The sequence below is a fragment of the Blennius ocellaris genome, assembly GCF_963422515.1.
Source record: "Blennius ocellaris genome assembly, chromosome: 1".
NCBI classification, from domain to species: domain Eukaryota; kingdom Metazoa; phylum Chordata; class Actinopteri; order Blenniiformes; family Blenniidae; genus Blennius; species Blennius ocellaris.
This window is the reverse complement of record NC_137650.1, coordinates 34132391-34144943: the sequence shown is the minus strand read 5'-3', so window position 1 is coordinate 34144943 and position 12553 is coordinate 34132391. Positions and strand designations below refer to the sequence as shown.

Below are 12553 nucleotides of genomic sequence, written 5' to 3'. Positions count from 1 at the left end.
GGAATTAATAAACATCTAACATAAGTCTGGGTTTAGTTAGAGTGCAGCTCCACCACTTTGCCAATTTGAATATATACAGTATACTTCTGTGGTCGTAAAATTCGGCTTTTCAAAGTAAAGCTAATGACTTTCACTTTCTCAATCAGTCGTCAGGAAACTTTTAAAGTGAAACTTTCTCCCTTAATAATATTCCACTTGGTATTATGCTGCCCATGCAGAGAGAGTTAAAAAAAACGGAAGGAAACAAAACTACGTTAATGACTTTCCATTTTTTTTTAACGAATTAAAGGTTTCAAATCAATTAATTAAATTAACATGTTATTTTTGACAGCACTCGTTTAATTCTAAGGAGACCACAGCTCAGGTGAGTGGAGTGGCTTGTGTGTTGCTACGTTAGTTTTTTTAATAGTTTTTTTTAATATCAATTGTGCACAAACTGGGAGAAAAAGCGTCTTGGAACTCACGTTTGCAGACGCAGGCCCGGTCCATCATCCAGATGAGCGAGGAGCAGTACTCGCAGTACGTGGGGATGCTGTACTGGGTGGACTTGAAGATGTGGCCGTTATGCTCCTCCACCTGCAGGGGGCAGCACACACACACACACACACACACACACACACACGCTTCTTCAAGTTTCTCCAGGAGAGGTTTATTTCCACTCAAAATTCCAGGTCCATCCTAACAGAACCTCACTTCCTCTCCACTTCACCCTCTGAGCTGCAATAGAGAGTAAAAGCAGACTTACAATGTCGCTGTCCTTCTTCCTTCGCTTCTTGCGTTCTGGTTTTGGGGCCTGCTGAGGAACAGAAGATACAAATGTGAAACTCGTGATTCAAACCCATTTCACTTCATGTATATTTCCTAAAGTGCCGCCAGGGTTGAGGAACAACAGGTTCTATAATTTGGTGTTCATAGATTGACACAGATTAGGCCAGAAGGAGTTGTATGACTAATAAATGACTAGGAGGAAAAACTGAGTTGAGTTTTGAGACACAAGTTCAATGAATATGCAGAAGAAATTATATTAATGTATTTTTGCACAGTGAACAGTGGATGGATGAACTTTATTCAACCAATGTGGGAATTGTGTTTTATATATGTATATATCATAATAACATACACTACCTAATATATTACTATATAATAAATATATATATATAAATATCAAAATGTATATGATCTTTATAATATGCTGCATGTATGAAAAAGTAATAATTGATGTATTTTTGCACAGTGAACAGTCATATATATAGCACAATAATATATTATATATTACCTAACATATTATATATTACCTAACATATTACTATATAATAAATATATATATAAATATCAAAATGTATATATATATATACATTGTAATTATGTGAAGTTGGTGGACGTGGATGAAATGAACTACAAATACAAAATGTATATATATATATATATATATATATATATATATATATATATATATATATATATATATATATATATATATCCAAATGTATATGATCTTTATAATATGCTGCGTGTATGAAAAAGCAATAATTGATGTATTTTTGCACAGTGGACAGTGGATGGATGGACTTTATTTAACCAATGTGGGAAACTTTTGTTATATATCACAATAATATACATTACCTAATATATTACTATATAATAAATATATATAAATATCAAAATGTATATGATCTTTATAATATGCTGCATGTATGAAAAGGCAATAATAACGTAATGAAATACTTTAACAGCCTTCATCACAAAGAAGAAGAAAAAGTACTGGACTAACTCAGTAGTTACTTAAAAATAAAGCTAATAGTGAACTGGAGGGTAAATTTCTTCAATGACGCCACTTGACAATCGGTGAATCAGGTGATTGAAGTTGAGGACGTAGGGTCCGGAGGCGAGTACCTTGCTGAGAGTCCCGTCCAGAGGCTTGTACTCCGTCATGAACTCGTCCAGGAAGACCTTGAAGGTGTTGACCCACACCTTGACGGGCGACTCCCTCCAGTCCCGCTGCTCCTGCCGCATGGTCTTCTCCAGGATGTGCTCGAACAGCGCGTACAGGTCTTTGTAGCGGATGCTCTTCCCGTCGTCCATCTGGACGGAGACACGGCCGGGGTCACGGGGTCAAACGTCAGGACAGACGTCAGGACAGACGTGTTGGGCATGTTGGGCAACCGCCTGACCCCCATATTGACCTTCGTCACCCCCACATCAACCCCCATATCAACCCCCGTCACCCCCACATTGACCCCCACATCAACCTCCATCACCCCCACATACATTGACCCCCGTCACCCCCACATTGACCCCCACATCAACCTCCATCCCCCCCACATACATTGACCCCCGTCACCCCCACATCGACCCCCATATCAACCTCCGTCACCCCCCATATAAACCCCCATATCAACCCCCACATCAACCTCCGTCATGCCCCATATCAACCCCCACATCAAGCCCCACATCAACCTCCGTCACCTCCCATATCAACCCCCACATCAGCCCCCATATCAACCTCCGTCACCCCCACATCAACCCCCATATCAACCCCGTCACCCCCCATATAAACCCCCACATCAATCCCCGTCACACCCCATATCAACCCCAGTCACCCCCACATTGACTCCCATATCAACCACCTGACCCCCACATTTACCCCCGTCGCCCCCATATTGACCCCCACATCAACACCCATATCAACCCCCGTCAACCCCACATTGACCTCAGTCACCCCCATATTGACCCCCCCATCAACCCCTGTCACCCCCACATTGCCCCCATGTCAACCCCCATCACCCCACATCAACACTCACATCAACACAGATATCAACCCCCATCACCCCCCCCCCCCCCCCACTCACTGCGAGAGCCGTGGAATACGAGTTGAAGATGTTGACGCGGAATTCCTTCAGGGCCTTTTTAAAGACGACGTCCACCATGGTGTCCTTCTTGCCGTCCTCCGTGTCCAAGTCGTTGATCTGCAACGAAAACATAAATAAATAAAAACAATAAAGACGGACGCAGCAGGAAGCTCTTCCACACTAAACAAAAGAAAAGTCCAGATGATTCTGATATGAACTCTTACACCTTTTTTTTTTTTTTGATTTTGGTAAAATCTATAAATGAAATCAGCAGATTTTGATTTCCGATTTTGGGGTTTTATATATATATAAAAAAGAACGTGATTGTCCGCGGGAGCGTCTCTCACCTTCTTCATGAGGAAGTCGTTCATGCTGCGGTAGTCGTTGGTGCAGGTGAGGATCTGCAGCGAGTCGTTCTGCCACTGCGCCGGCTCCAGAGCCGCGCTGCTGATCTTCACGCTGCGCCGCCGCTTCACCTTGGGGGACGGCTCCTTGTTCTCCTTCAGGTCCCGGGACCCCCGGTCCAGCGTGGCGTCGGGGCTGCAGGGCGGCGACATGTTCTCCTGACCGGCTGCGGGGGGCGAAGCGGACGAGGGTTCAGGGTGTCAACGTGCAGGACGGTGCAGTGGAGCGTTTTCAAAAAGTTGCACTTTCTTGCTCGTTTGCATGGAATTGGATCATTTTCAAAAGGTTGAATTTCCTGCTTTTTTGAGAAAGAGCATTTTCAAAATGTTGTACCCCCCCCCCCCCCCCCCCATCTACAAAGAGTTGGAAAAGTTACAAAAAGTTGCGTTTCCCGGTTTCCATTGAGACTGAGCTTTTTCGAAAAGTTGCGCTATTTAATTTCCATGGAGATGTAAGTATCTTCAAAACGTTAACATGGAGTCAGAGCATTTTTCAAAATGTCGTATTTTTCCCAAACTCCACTGTCGGAACATTTCACAAAAAGTTATGTTTCTACCCGTTTTCAGGGAGACTGAGCTTTTTCAAAAAGTTGCACTCGCTCGTTTCCACTGAGCATTTTCAAATAGTTGCAGTTTCTCCAGGTACACCGAGTTGGCGCATTTACAAAAAGTTGCGTTTCCCTGTTTCTACGGAGACCGAGCTTATTCAAAATGTTGCGCGATTTCGTTTCCATGGAGATGGGGGCATTTTTAAAAACGTGTATTATCCATCGTTTCCACAACAGAGTATTTTCAAAAATCGACGCTTTCTACCGTTTCCACGGAGACCGAGTCAGAGCGTTTTTCAAGAAGTTGTGTTTTCCGAGCACCGCCGTCGTCCGAGACGTGAGGAGAGCTCTCTGCCGTCACGTCGTTCAGACGAGGATCTACGAATGTTTCCCTCGCCCCCCCCCCCCCCGAGTATCGGCTGTGTCGTAAAGCGGCTCGCGGCGGCGGGACACCGACCTTCGCCCAGCAGTGGCCCCGTGTCGCCGTAGTCTCCGTCCAGGGAGTCGGCGCCACAGATCAGCTTCTCTCTGGACGTCTTCTTGTCGTTGTACTTCGTCCTCCCCCAGAACCGCATCTTACGAACCCTGCAGACAAAGTTGAGGGTGAAACGGCGAGCGGCGAAGATGATGGCGGCGGCGGCGGCGGAGGAGGGAGAGGATCTCGGACCTGCCGTCCTGCGAGTTTTTGCGCATGGAGTCGGACTTCCCCAGATCCCCCGACGACATGGTCTTGTGCAGCGTCTTCTGCTCCTCGGAGGCGGCGGGCTGAAACAGGAAGAGGGCGGAGCGTTACCGCGGAGGAGAGGCGGCGGCGGCGGCGACGGCGGCGGGTGACCGGGAGGCGGCGTGGAGCCAGCAGGTGGCGCCGTCACGTCACTGGAGCCGCGACGGCGACAGGAGGGTTTATAATAGTATTAAATAAATAAACAATTAAAAAAATGTTTTATTCATTAATCAAAGAATTTAGAGAAATAAAACTAACAAATGAAATAACATGAAAACATTTTTTATTAAATTAAATTGTAATAAATAAATGCTAATATTTATTTATTTATTTAAATAAAAATAATTGAAAAATACTCCGCTGTGGAAATTTTAACAAATACATATTAACATACAATATTTATTTATTAATTTTTATTAAAATAATTTTTTTTTTAAATTTGTATTAAAATAAATAAATATCAACATTTATTTATTAAAATTTTATTTAATAAAAATTTTTTCATGCTATTTCATGAAAATATTTTTTTATAAAAAAACTACAATAAAAATATAATAAAAACAAATCTAATAGTTCTTTTAAAAATTAAATTAACTAACAGTAAAGACAAGAAAATGGAATATAATAAAAAAAGCATATAAATCACATAAAGTAAAAAAAATTACAAATTAATTTTCCTGTTTTTAAAATTAAATATAATATTTTTTTAATTATTGTGAATTTTTTGTGAACATCAAGAAAAGTAATATCTCTCCATTAGCCGACTGCTATAAGGTTTTACAACATGAAAAAACAACACAACAGGGAAAACAATCTGCAGAAGATCCTACAAAAGGAAAAGAGTCAGTTCATTCAGGAAGAGAAAGATTTTTGTTAATCGAGGAAGTAAAGTACAGATTGAAAAAGCGATTCGTCCATTTCCTGAAGCTAAAACGGGAAACGGAATCAAATCACATGCAAATATAAGGAATTAAGCAGGAAGGAATCTGGATTAAATCGAGAGAAAGGAAAAGCAAAACAATGTTAGAAAATCGTTTCGGAGAAAACATTTCAAGAGAATTAACGTTACTCACTGTTTTCATGACGGAACAATATGGCTGCCACTTGAAAACTATCTTTGATGACACAGCATGACTTTTTTAAAATGTATTTATTATGTAAAAGTGTAAATCTTTACAAATATTTAAAGGAAAAAAAACTTGATTTTGTTCCTTCATGTGCAAAAAGTGGTATTTCCTAAATGTTCCACACTGTCTTTTTAAAAGACAACAGGTATTTCCTTTTCAGGGAATATAAATATAAATATCTATATTTCTGCTTTAAAGCAGCTCTGAAATGTCTTCCGCTCGTATAAAAACTGGAGGAAACGGAGTGAGAGGTGGTGCAGGACGACGCCGGCTCTGGAGAGACGGTGAGGAGGAGGAGGAGGTGGTGGTGGGGGAGGAGGAGGAGGAGGAGGAGGAGGAGGAGGAGGAGGTGGTGGGGGAGGAGGAGGAGGAGGAGGAGGAGGAGGAGGTGGGGGAGGAGGAGGAGGAGGAGGAGGAGGAAGAGGAAGAGGAGGAGGAAGAGGAAGAGGAAGAGGAGGAGGAAGAGGAGGAAGAAGAGGTGGAGGAAGAGGAAGAGGAGGAGGAAGAGGAGGAGGAGGAGCAGGAGGAAGAGGAGGAGGAAGAGGAAGAGGAGGAGGAGGCAGAGGAAGAGGAGGAGCAGGAGGAGGAGGAAGAGGAGGAGCAGGAGGAGGAGGAAGAGGAAGTGGAGGAGGTGGAAGAGGAGGAGGAAGAGGAGGTGGAGGAAGAGGAGCAGGAGGAGGAGGAGGAGGAAGAGGAGGAGGAGGAGGAGGAGGAAGAGGAGGAGCAGGAGGAGGAGCAGGAGGAGGAGGAGGAGGTGGAGGAGGAGCAGGAGGAGCAGGAGGAGGAGGAGGAGCATGAGGTGGAGGAGGAGCAGGAGGAGGAAGAGGAGGAGGAGGAGGAGGAGCAGGAGGAGGAGGAGGAGGAGGAGGAGGAGGAGGGAGCAGGAGGAGGAGGAGGAGCAGCAGCAGCATGTTACCATGTCCGAGTCACTGAAACAGGACTCTCTCAAGCCGGCCTCGGCGGGGCCCAGCTTGGGGGGCAGGCTGTAATGTCGGGGGGCCGTCAGAGTCGTCCGAGTCGCCCCCCACTGACAGGACGGGGGCTCGGGTGAGGAAGTCGGAGCGGGTCCGAGCCATTCGGGCTTTCTTTTTTTGACCCACTCGGCCAACCTGGAGTTTGCCACAGGTGATAATAGCAATGTTTTGTTTTTTGTTTTTTTTAAACAAATAAAGAACATGTAGAGGACCATGTCGCCACAAAATGCATTAAATACAACACAAAGCAGCAAATCTGAAAAAAAGACACGTTTCATTAAAATCCTATTTTCTAACTTACATCTCGTGTCTTGGCTCCCCTGGAGGGTTTGGAGGACGGTGGCGGCGGCGGCGGCGTGGCTCCGCCCCCGGCAGCAGGCGTCTCTTTAGCTGCAGCGTCACTGTCGAAGCTGCAGGACAGAACGAGACACACAAAAAAACATCAATACAAACGGGATTAAAGACGATTTCCGGGGATCACTTTCAACTCAGTCTGATCTTCGGTGGGAAGAATGAGGAAAACTGAAGCGTCGGGGACGATTCCAGATGTTTTCCTTCATCTCACTTTGGAAAAACGTTTACATTTATTACATTATATTGAAAAAAACAACCTTAAAAACCACTGTTGTGTAAACAGAACCTGAAACACAATAATGATCATTTCTATATTACTATTTCTATATTGTCATTTCTAAATCGTCATTTCTATATCGTCATTTCTAAATCGTCATTTCTAAATCGTCATTTCTATATTACTATTTCGATATTATCATTTTAAGATTATTTCTATGATAATTTTGATATTACCATTTCTATATCATCAATTCTATATCATTTCTACATTATTTCTATATGATAATTTGTATATAATCATTTCTACATAATAATTTCTATGTTATCATTTCTATATGATCATTTCTATATCATTATTTCTACATTATAATTTCTATATTATTTCGATATGATCATTTGTATATGCTCCTGGCCCTTTGTACTGGCCGGCCCACGTGACATCAAAGAGTTAGAACTGAGGAGAGGAACTCACTTAGTGAACGTGACTTTGTCCTTCGGCGAGAAGAAGATGTTTCCGTGTTTGTCGGCCATGTTGACGGCGGTTCCTCGATGACCCGGCGGCTTCCTGGTTCTGGCTCCGCCTCCGTCTCTGGACTCCAGCGTGAGTTTGGGCGCCCAGCCTTCGGGAACCGCCTTCCTCTCGTGGCGCCTCTCCCTGGGGGCGGAGGCGGGAGGCGGGGGCAGCTTGGGGGACGACGACGGCGGCGGCGGGGCAGAGGAGTCGGATCGCGTCCTGGCGTGAGGCGCGGCGGCGGCGATGGCGGTGGCGGCGGTTCTCTCGACCAGCAGGGAACTGGGCCGGCCGGGCCTGTCGGACGGAACCCGGCCGAGCTGCCGGCTCTGCTGGATCCGCTGCAGCGCTTCCCCCCGCTGCTTCTCGAACATCTCCCGCTCGTACCGAGCGAAGAGGCGGCGCTCCTTCTCCAGCGCCTCCTTCTGCTGCCGGATCTGCTCCATCATCTCCTTCTCGTTCTGCCGCCGCTGACTGCGCTGCCGCTCCTCCGTCGCCTCGTTCAGGCGCAGCAGCTTCTCCATGACGGCGGGGTCGGCCGTCGGGCGGGGCTCCGGAGGGGGACGGGGCGCCTCCTTCTGCATGCTGATGACCACGACCACCGGCCGCCGCACCGCCTCCCGCCTCTCCACGGCGGGTCTGGGGTCTTCGTCGGTGGGACGGCGGGAGGCGGCGGTGGCGCCCTCGCCCACGGGGACGTAGAAGGTCGGGAGGTAGTTCTCGATTTTGGGCGGGTGCGCGGCGGCAACGGGGGACGCTGTCGGGTCCGTTTCACTCCGCGGGGCCGGGGGGGGCTCCGCCTCCGCCGGCGGCGGCGGGGGAGGGGAGAAGGCGTCCTCGCCGTCCGTCGCCTCCTCCTCGGCTCTCGGCGGCTCCTCGTCCGTCACGAGGAGCTCGAAGCTGCCCTTGGAGCTCTGGCTGTCCGGCGTTCCGCGGGGGGACCGGGAGGGCGGCGCCAGTTCGGCGGACCAGCGCCGCTCCTCCGACGGCGACGCCGCCCCGCCGCCGCTGCCGCCGTTCGCCCGCACCTTCAGCAGCTCCAGGCTGAACTTGGCCTGCTCCAGCTCCCTCATGCGCCGGCTCTCCCTCTTGGCCCGGGTGGTCTTCTGGTTGGGCTCCTCCGCCGACCGGAGCCTCTCCCGCACCACCACCACCACCTCCTCCTCCTCCACCTCCTCCTCCTCCGTCCGGGAGGAACTCTCTCCCTCACGCTCCCCCTCTCCTTCATCTCGGTCCGAGCCAAGGAGTTGGAGGCTCTGCTCCCGTCGCTCGTACGATCGATCCTCCCACGTGCTGAGGTCCAGCCCCATTATCTCCTCCTCCTCCTCCTCTTCCTCCTCTTCCTCCTCAGAACGGATCACCTGTCCATTCTGTAGCCGGAGCAGCTCCTCCTCCTCCTCCTCTTCCTCCTCCTCCTCCTTCCTTCTCCGCTCCTTCACTTTCTGGAAGCTGCCAACGAAAGAAAGCAAGTCACCCAACCACTCTGACCTCCCAGTCCCTCCCAGCAGCTCAGCTGATCCCAGAGCTGCTTGCGTCAGACGGCGAACAAAAAGCTCAAACACAACGATTAATCTGCTTTTGGACCGGCTTTAGCGACATTACGCAGTCCTCCACTCTCAGCGGCTATTTTCAGACACAAAGCGCAGAAATATTTACCTTTTCGTCAGTGGAAAAGACTTTGTCAAACTGTTTTTTAAAAATATATATATATATATTTATTGAGTTTTTTTACTTTAACAAGGCAAATTACAACATCACAGTAGAAATACAGAAACAAATATTGCTTAATTAGCATCCATACAACTAAATATCAAGGTGCCTTAAGAACAAATAATATTCCTTAAAGTATTTTTGAAAAATATTAGGAAAAAACAATACACGAATCCAAACAAAACAAAAAACTGTTTAATCAATAGCTTTTTTTACTTCCTCAATGAGTATAATTGTAGACTAAAACTCGTGAAAAAAGTTTGCCATTTGAATATTTGATGATTTTCTTACTGTTTTAAACCAAAGTCATAATTATCATCATTAAAATTGAAAAAAAAAATATGTTATGAATAACAAAAATAGCTGATAAAACTCCAAAATGAAGCAGGTCACTGGGTTTGGTTCTGCTTCTTTGAGAGGTAAAGATAAACTGATGAAACATTTTACTTTTGTCTGATGATGTAATCAGAGTACTACAGTAAGGTTGTTTTTTGGGATGCACACGTCACCAGTGGTCTGGTCCCTACCTCTTCCTGGCGAGGTAGCCCCTGCCGAGGGCCTGCAGGCGCAGCGCCGCGCGGTACAGCCGCAGGTACTCCTCCCGGGCCCGGTGGCAGCGCCAGGCGCTCTGAATCACCAGGGCGGCGGCGCAGCGGCGAGAGCGCCACGACCTCCAGGCCCGCTGCAGCACCAGAGCCGAGTCCCTCCACCGCCGGAACTTCTGGCGCTCCCGGTAGCCCCGCCACCGCGTCTGCAGGCGCAGCGCCGCCTCTTGCTGGACGCCGGGGGGGAAGTCGTCCCGGAACGGCGAGGAGCGGGAGGAACGCCACCATTCCTGCAAGGAGGAGGCGGTTTTAACGACAACTTGAGTTTTTCACTCCAAGGATGTATTGAATCTTCTCATAAGTCATTGATAAAATGAGTTTATTCTGAAAAGATGGAGAAGAGATTTAAATGATCCAACATAAAGAGCTCAACAGTGAAACTATTGTAGAATTTCATGTCTATTTGACAAGAAATGATCCAGGTGGTGGTAGTAGTAATAATAATTAAAATAATAATAATAATAATAATAACAGAGAAAGAGAGAAAAAATAAATACATTGAGAAAAATAAAAAAATATTATTTTTTACAATAATGGTGGTAGTAGTAGTAGTAGTAATAATAATAATAATAACAGAAAGAAATGGGGTGAAAAAAATTAATAATGGTAGTAATAATAATAATAATAATGATGATAATAATAATAGAAAGAAAGTGTCGGTGAAATGGAGACTTTTAACCACAACGCGAGTTGTTCTCATAAGTAATTGATAAAATGAGAGTTTATTCTGAAAGGATGTAGAAGAGATTTTAATGATCCAACATAAAGAGCTCAACAGTGAAACTATTGTCTAATTTCATGTCTATTTGACAAGAAATGATCGAGATAAATGATAATTTCAAGTCTTAAATGTTTTATTTCCTCCGCCGAGGAGGTTTATTTGTCCGTTCCCCCCCCCCATAAATAAAAACTTTATTTATAGATTTTTCATACACATATACCACCATTCCCACCCTCCCATGTCACACAGCACAGAGACAAGAAAAGTAAAATGCAAAATAATGAATATACAATACAGATAACTCAAACAAACAAAAAAAAAAGATAAATAAGAGTAAATAAATGAGTGTAACTCCTTTGTCTGTTTGTCTTTTAACAAGATAATTCAAAATCTATTGATGAAAATTGGTACAAAAGTGTATTTCTATGAAAGGAAGAACTCATTAAATCTCTGGTTGCTCTTGTTCTATATTGTTTTTAGCTTATTAGTCATAAAAATCAAAAATACACTTATGTGTGTGTCTGTGTGTGTAGAAATAACGGGACATGAAGTTGCGTCCTACCTGGATGCGGACGGCGGCGTCTCTCATCCTCACGAACTGCTTCCTGTCCAGCCGAGCTCTGAAGCGCCGCTGCAGCGTGACGATGAGCCTGAACACTTGGCCGTGGAGCGACGCCTGCAGCCGCTGGCGCTCGGCCTCCCGGAGGAACACCTGAGGGGAGGAGCCGCCGGCGCTTATTGAGACCCGTCACATCGCATTCTTTCAGCTCGCAGTCAATCACACACACACACACAGGCCGGATGCGTGGTCACAAGAATGTCAGGTATGACCCTCTAATTATATAGACACGGAGGCGGGGGACGCCGCCATCGCCGTCCATTCATACTGTGGACATGGACACACCAGACATGGAGCCCCCATGTGTTCCAGTAATGAACACTTTATTTATAGACGGCAACACGTAAGAGTTTAATCTCCCAATAAACCTGGGGTTTTTTTTTATTTTTTTAAATGCACTTAAATATGTCAACAGACAATCATTTTTGATGACCTCAACTCTCTATTTCCCCCCAAAAACCCTTTAGAGACGAGGATTCATTTTTCAGTGGTGTCCCGCAGGGCTCCGTCCTCGGGCTCTTGCCGTTTTCTTTTCACGCGTTACCAAAGATCATCAATGATCCACTCACACAACTCTATCGGTCTGTCTGGAGCTCAAAGCAAACAAATGTTTTTTTTTAAAGAAATATAAACAACCAAACATCACCAAGATGAATGTTTGTTATTATGAATGAACAGTTGACAGCAATTTGGACTCGCCAATTTCACAATGAAGAGGGAAAATAAAAAAAATTATTAATTGAGAAAAATAAATAAATTAAAAAAATAACAATAATGGTGGTAGTAGTAGTAATAGTAATAACAATAATAATAATAATAATAATATAGAAAGAGAAAAATAAATAAATTGAGAAAAATAAAAAAATAATAATGGTGGTCGTAGTAGTAGTAGTAATAATAATAATAATAATAATAATAGAAAGAAAGGGGGGAATAAATTGAGAAAAACAAATACATTTAAAATAATAAGAATAATAATAATAATAATGATAATAATGATAAAAATAATAATAGAAAGAAAGGGGGAAAAATAAATACATTGAGAAAAATAAATAAATACATTTAAAAAAACAAAAACAAAACAATATAATTCAGTTTGAAGCCTTGGTGCATAAAGGAGGCAGAGAAACCCATGCTTCCTTTTTGCTTGGTGGTTTGTCTCTTGCAAGTCGGCGTTGGACGTTTGAC

At 44.9% G+C, this 12553-nt stretch overlaps 1 protein-coding gene across 1 annotated transcript in view; it reads right to left on the bottom strand.

Annotated features, from left to right (window-relative positions):
• Positions 1 to 12553, bottom strand: part of myo9aa (myosin IXAa) — a 106503-nt gene that overhangs the window by 10236 nt on the left and 83714 nt on the right. The window contains 13 exon segments of the mRNA XM_080496322.1: positions 465 to 576; positions 746 to 796; positions 1894 to 2082; positions 2850 to 2966; positions 3197 to 3420; positions 4259 to 4386; positions 4469 to 4566; positions 6569 to 6650; positions 6652 to 6761; positions 6928 to 7036; positions 7672 to 9159; positions 9948 to 10255; positions 11309 to 11458. Coding sequence (XP_080352448.1) covers positions 465 to 576; positions 746 to 796; positions 1894 to 2082; positions 2850 to 2966; positions 3197 to 3420; positions 4259 to 4386; positions 4469 to 4566; positions 6569 to 6650; positions 6652 to 6761; positions 6928 to 7036; positions 7672 to 9159; positions 9948 to 10255; positions 11309 to 11458 — 3166 coding nt within the window.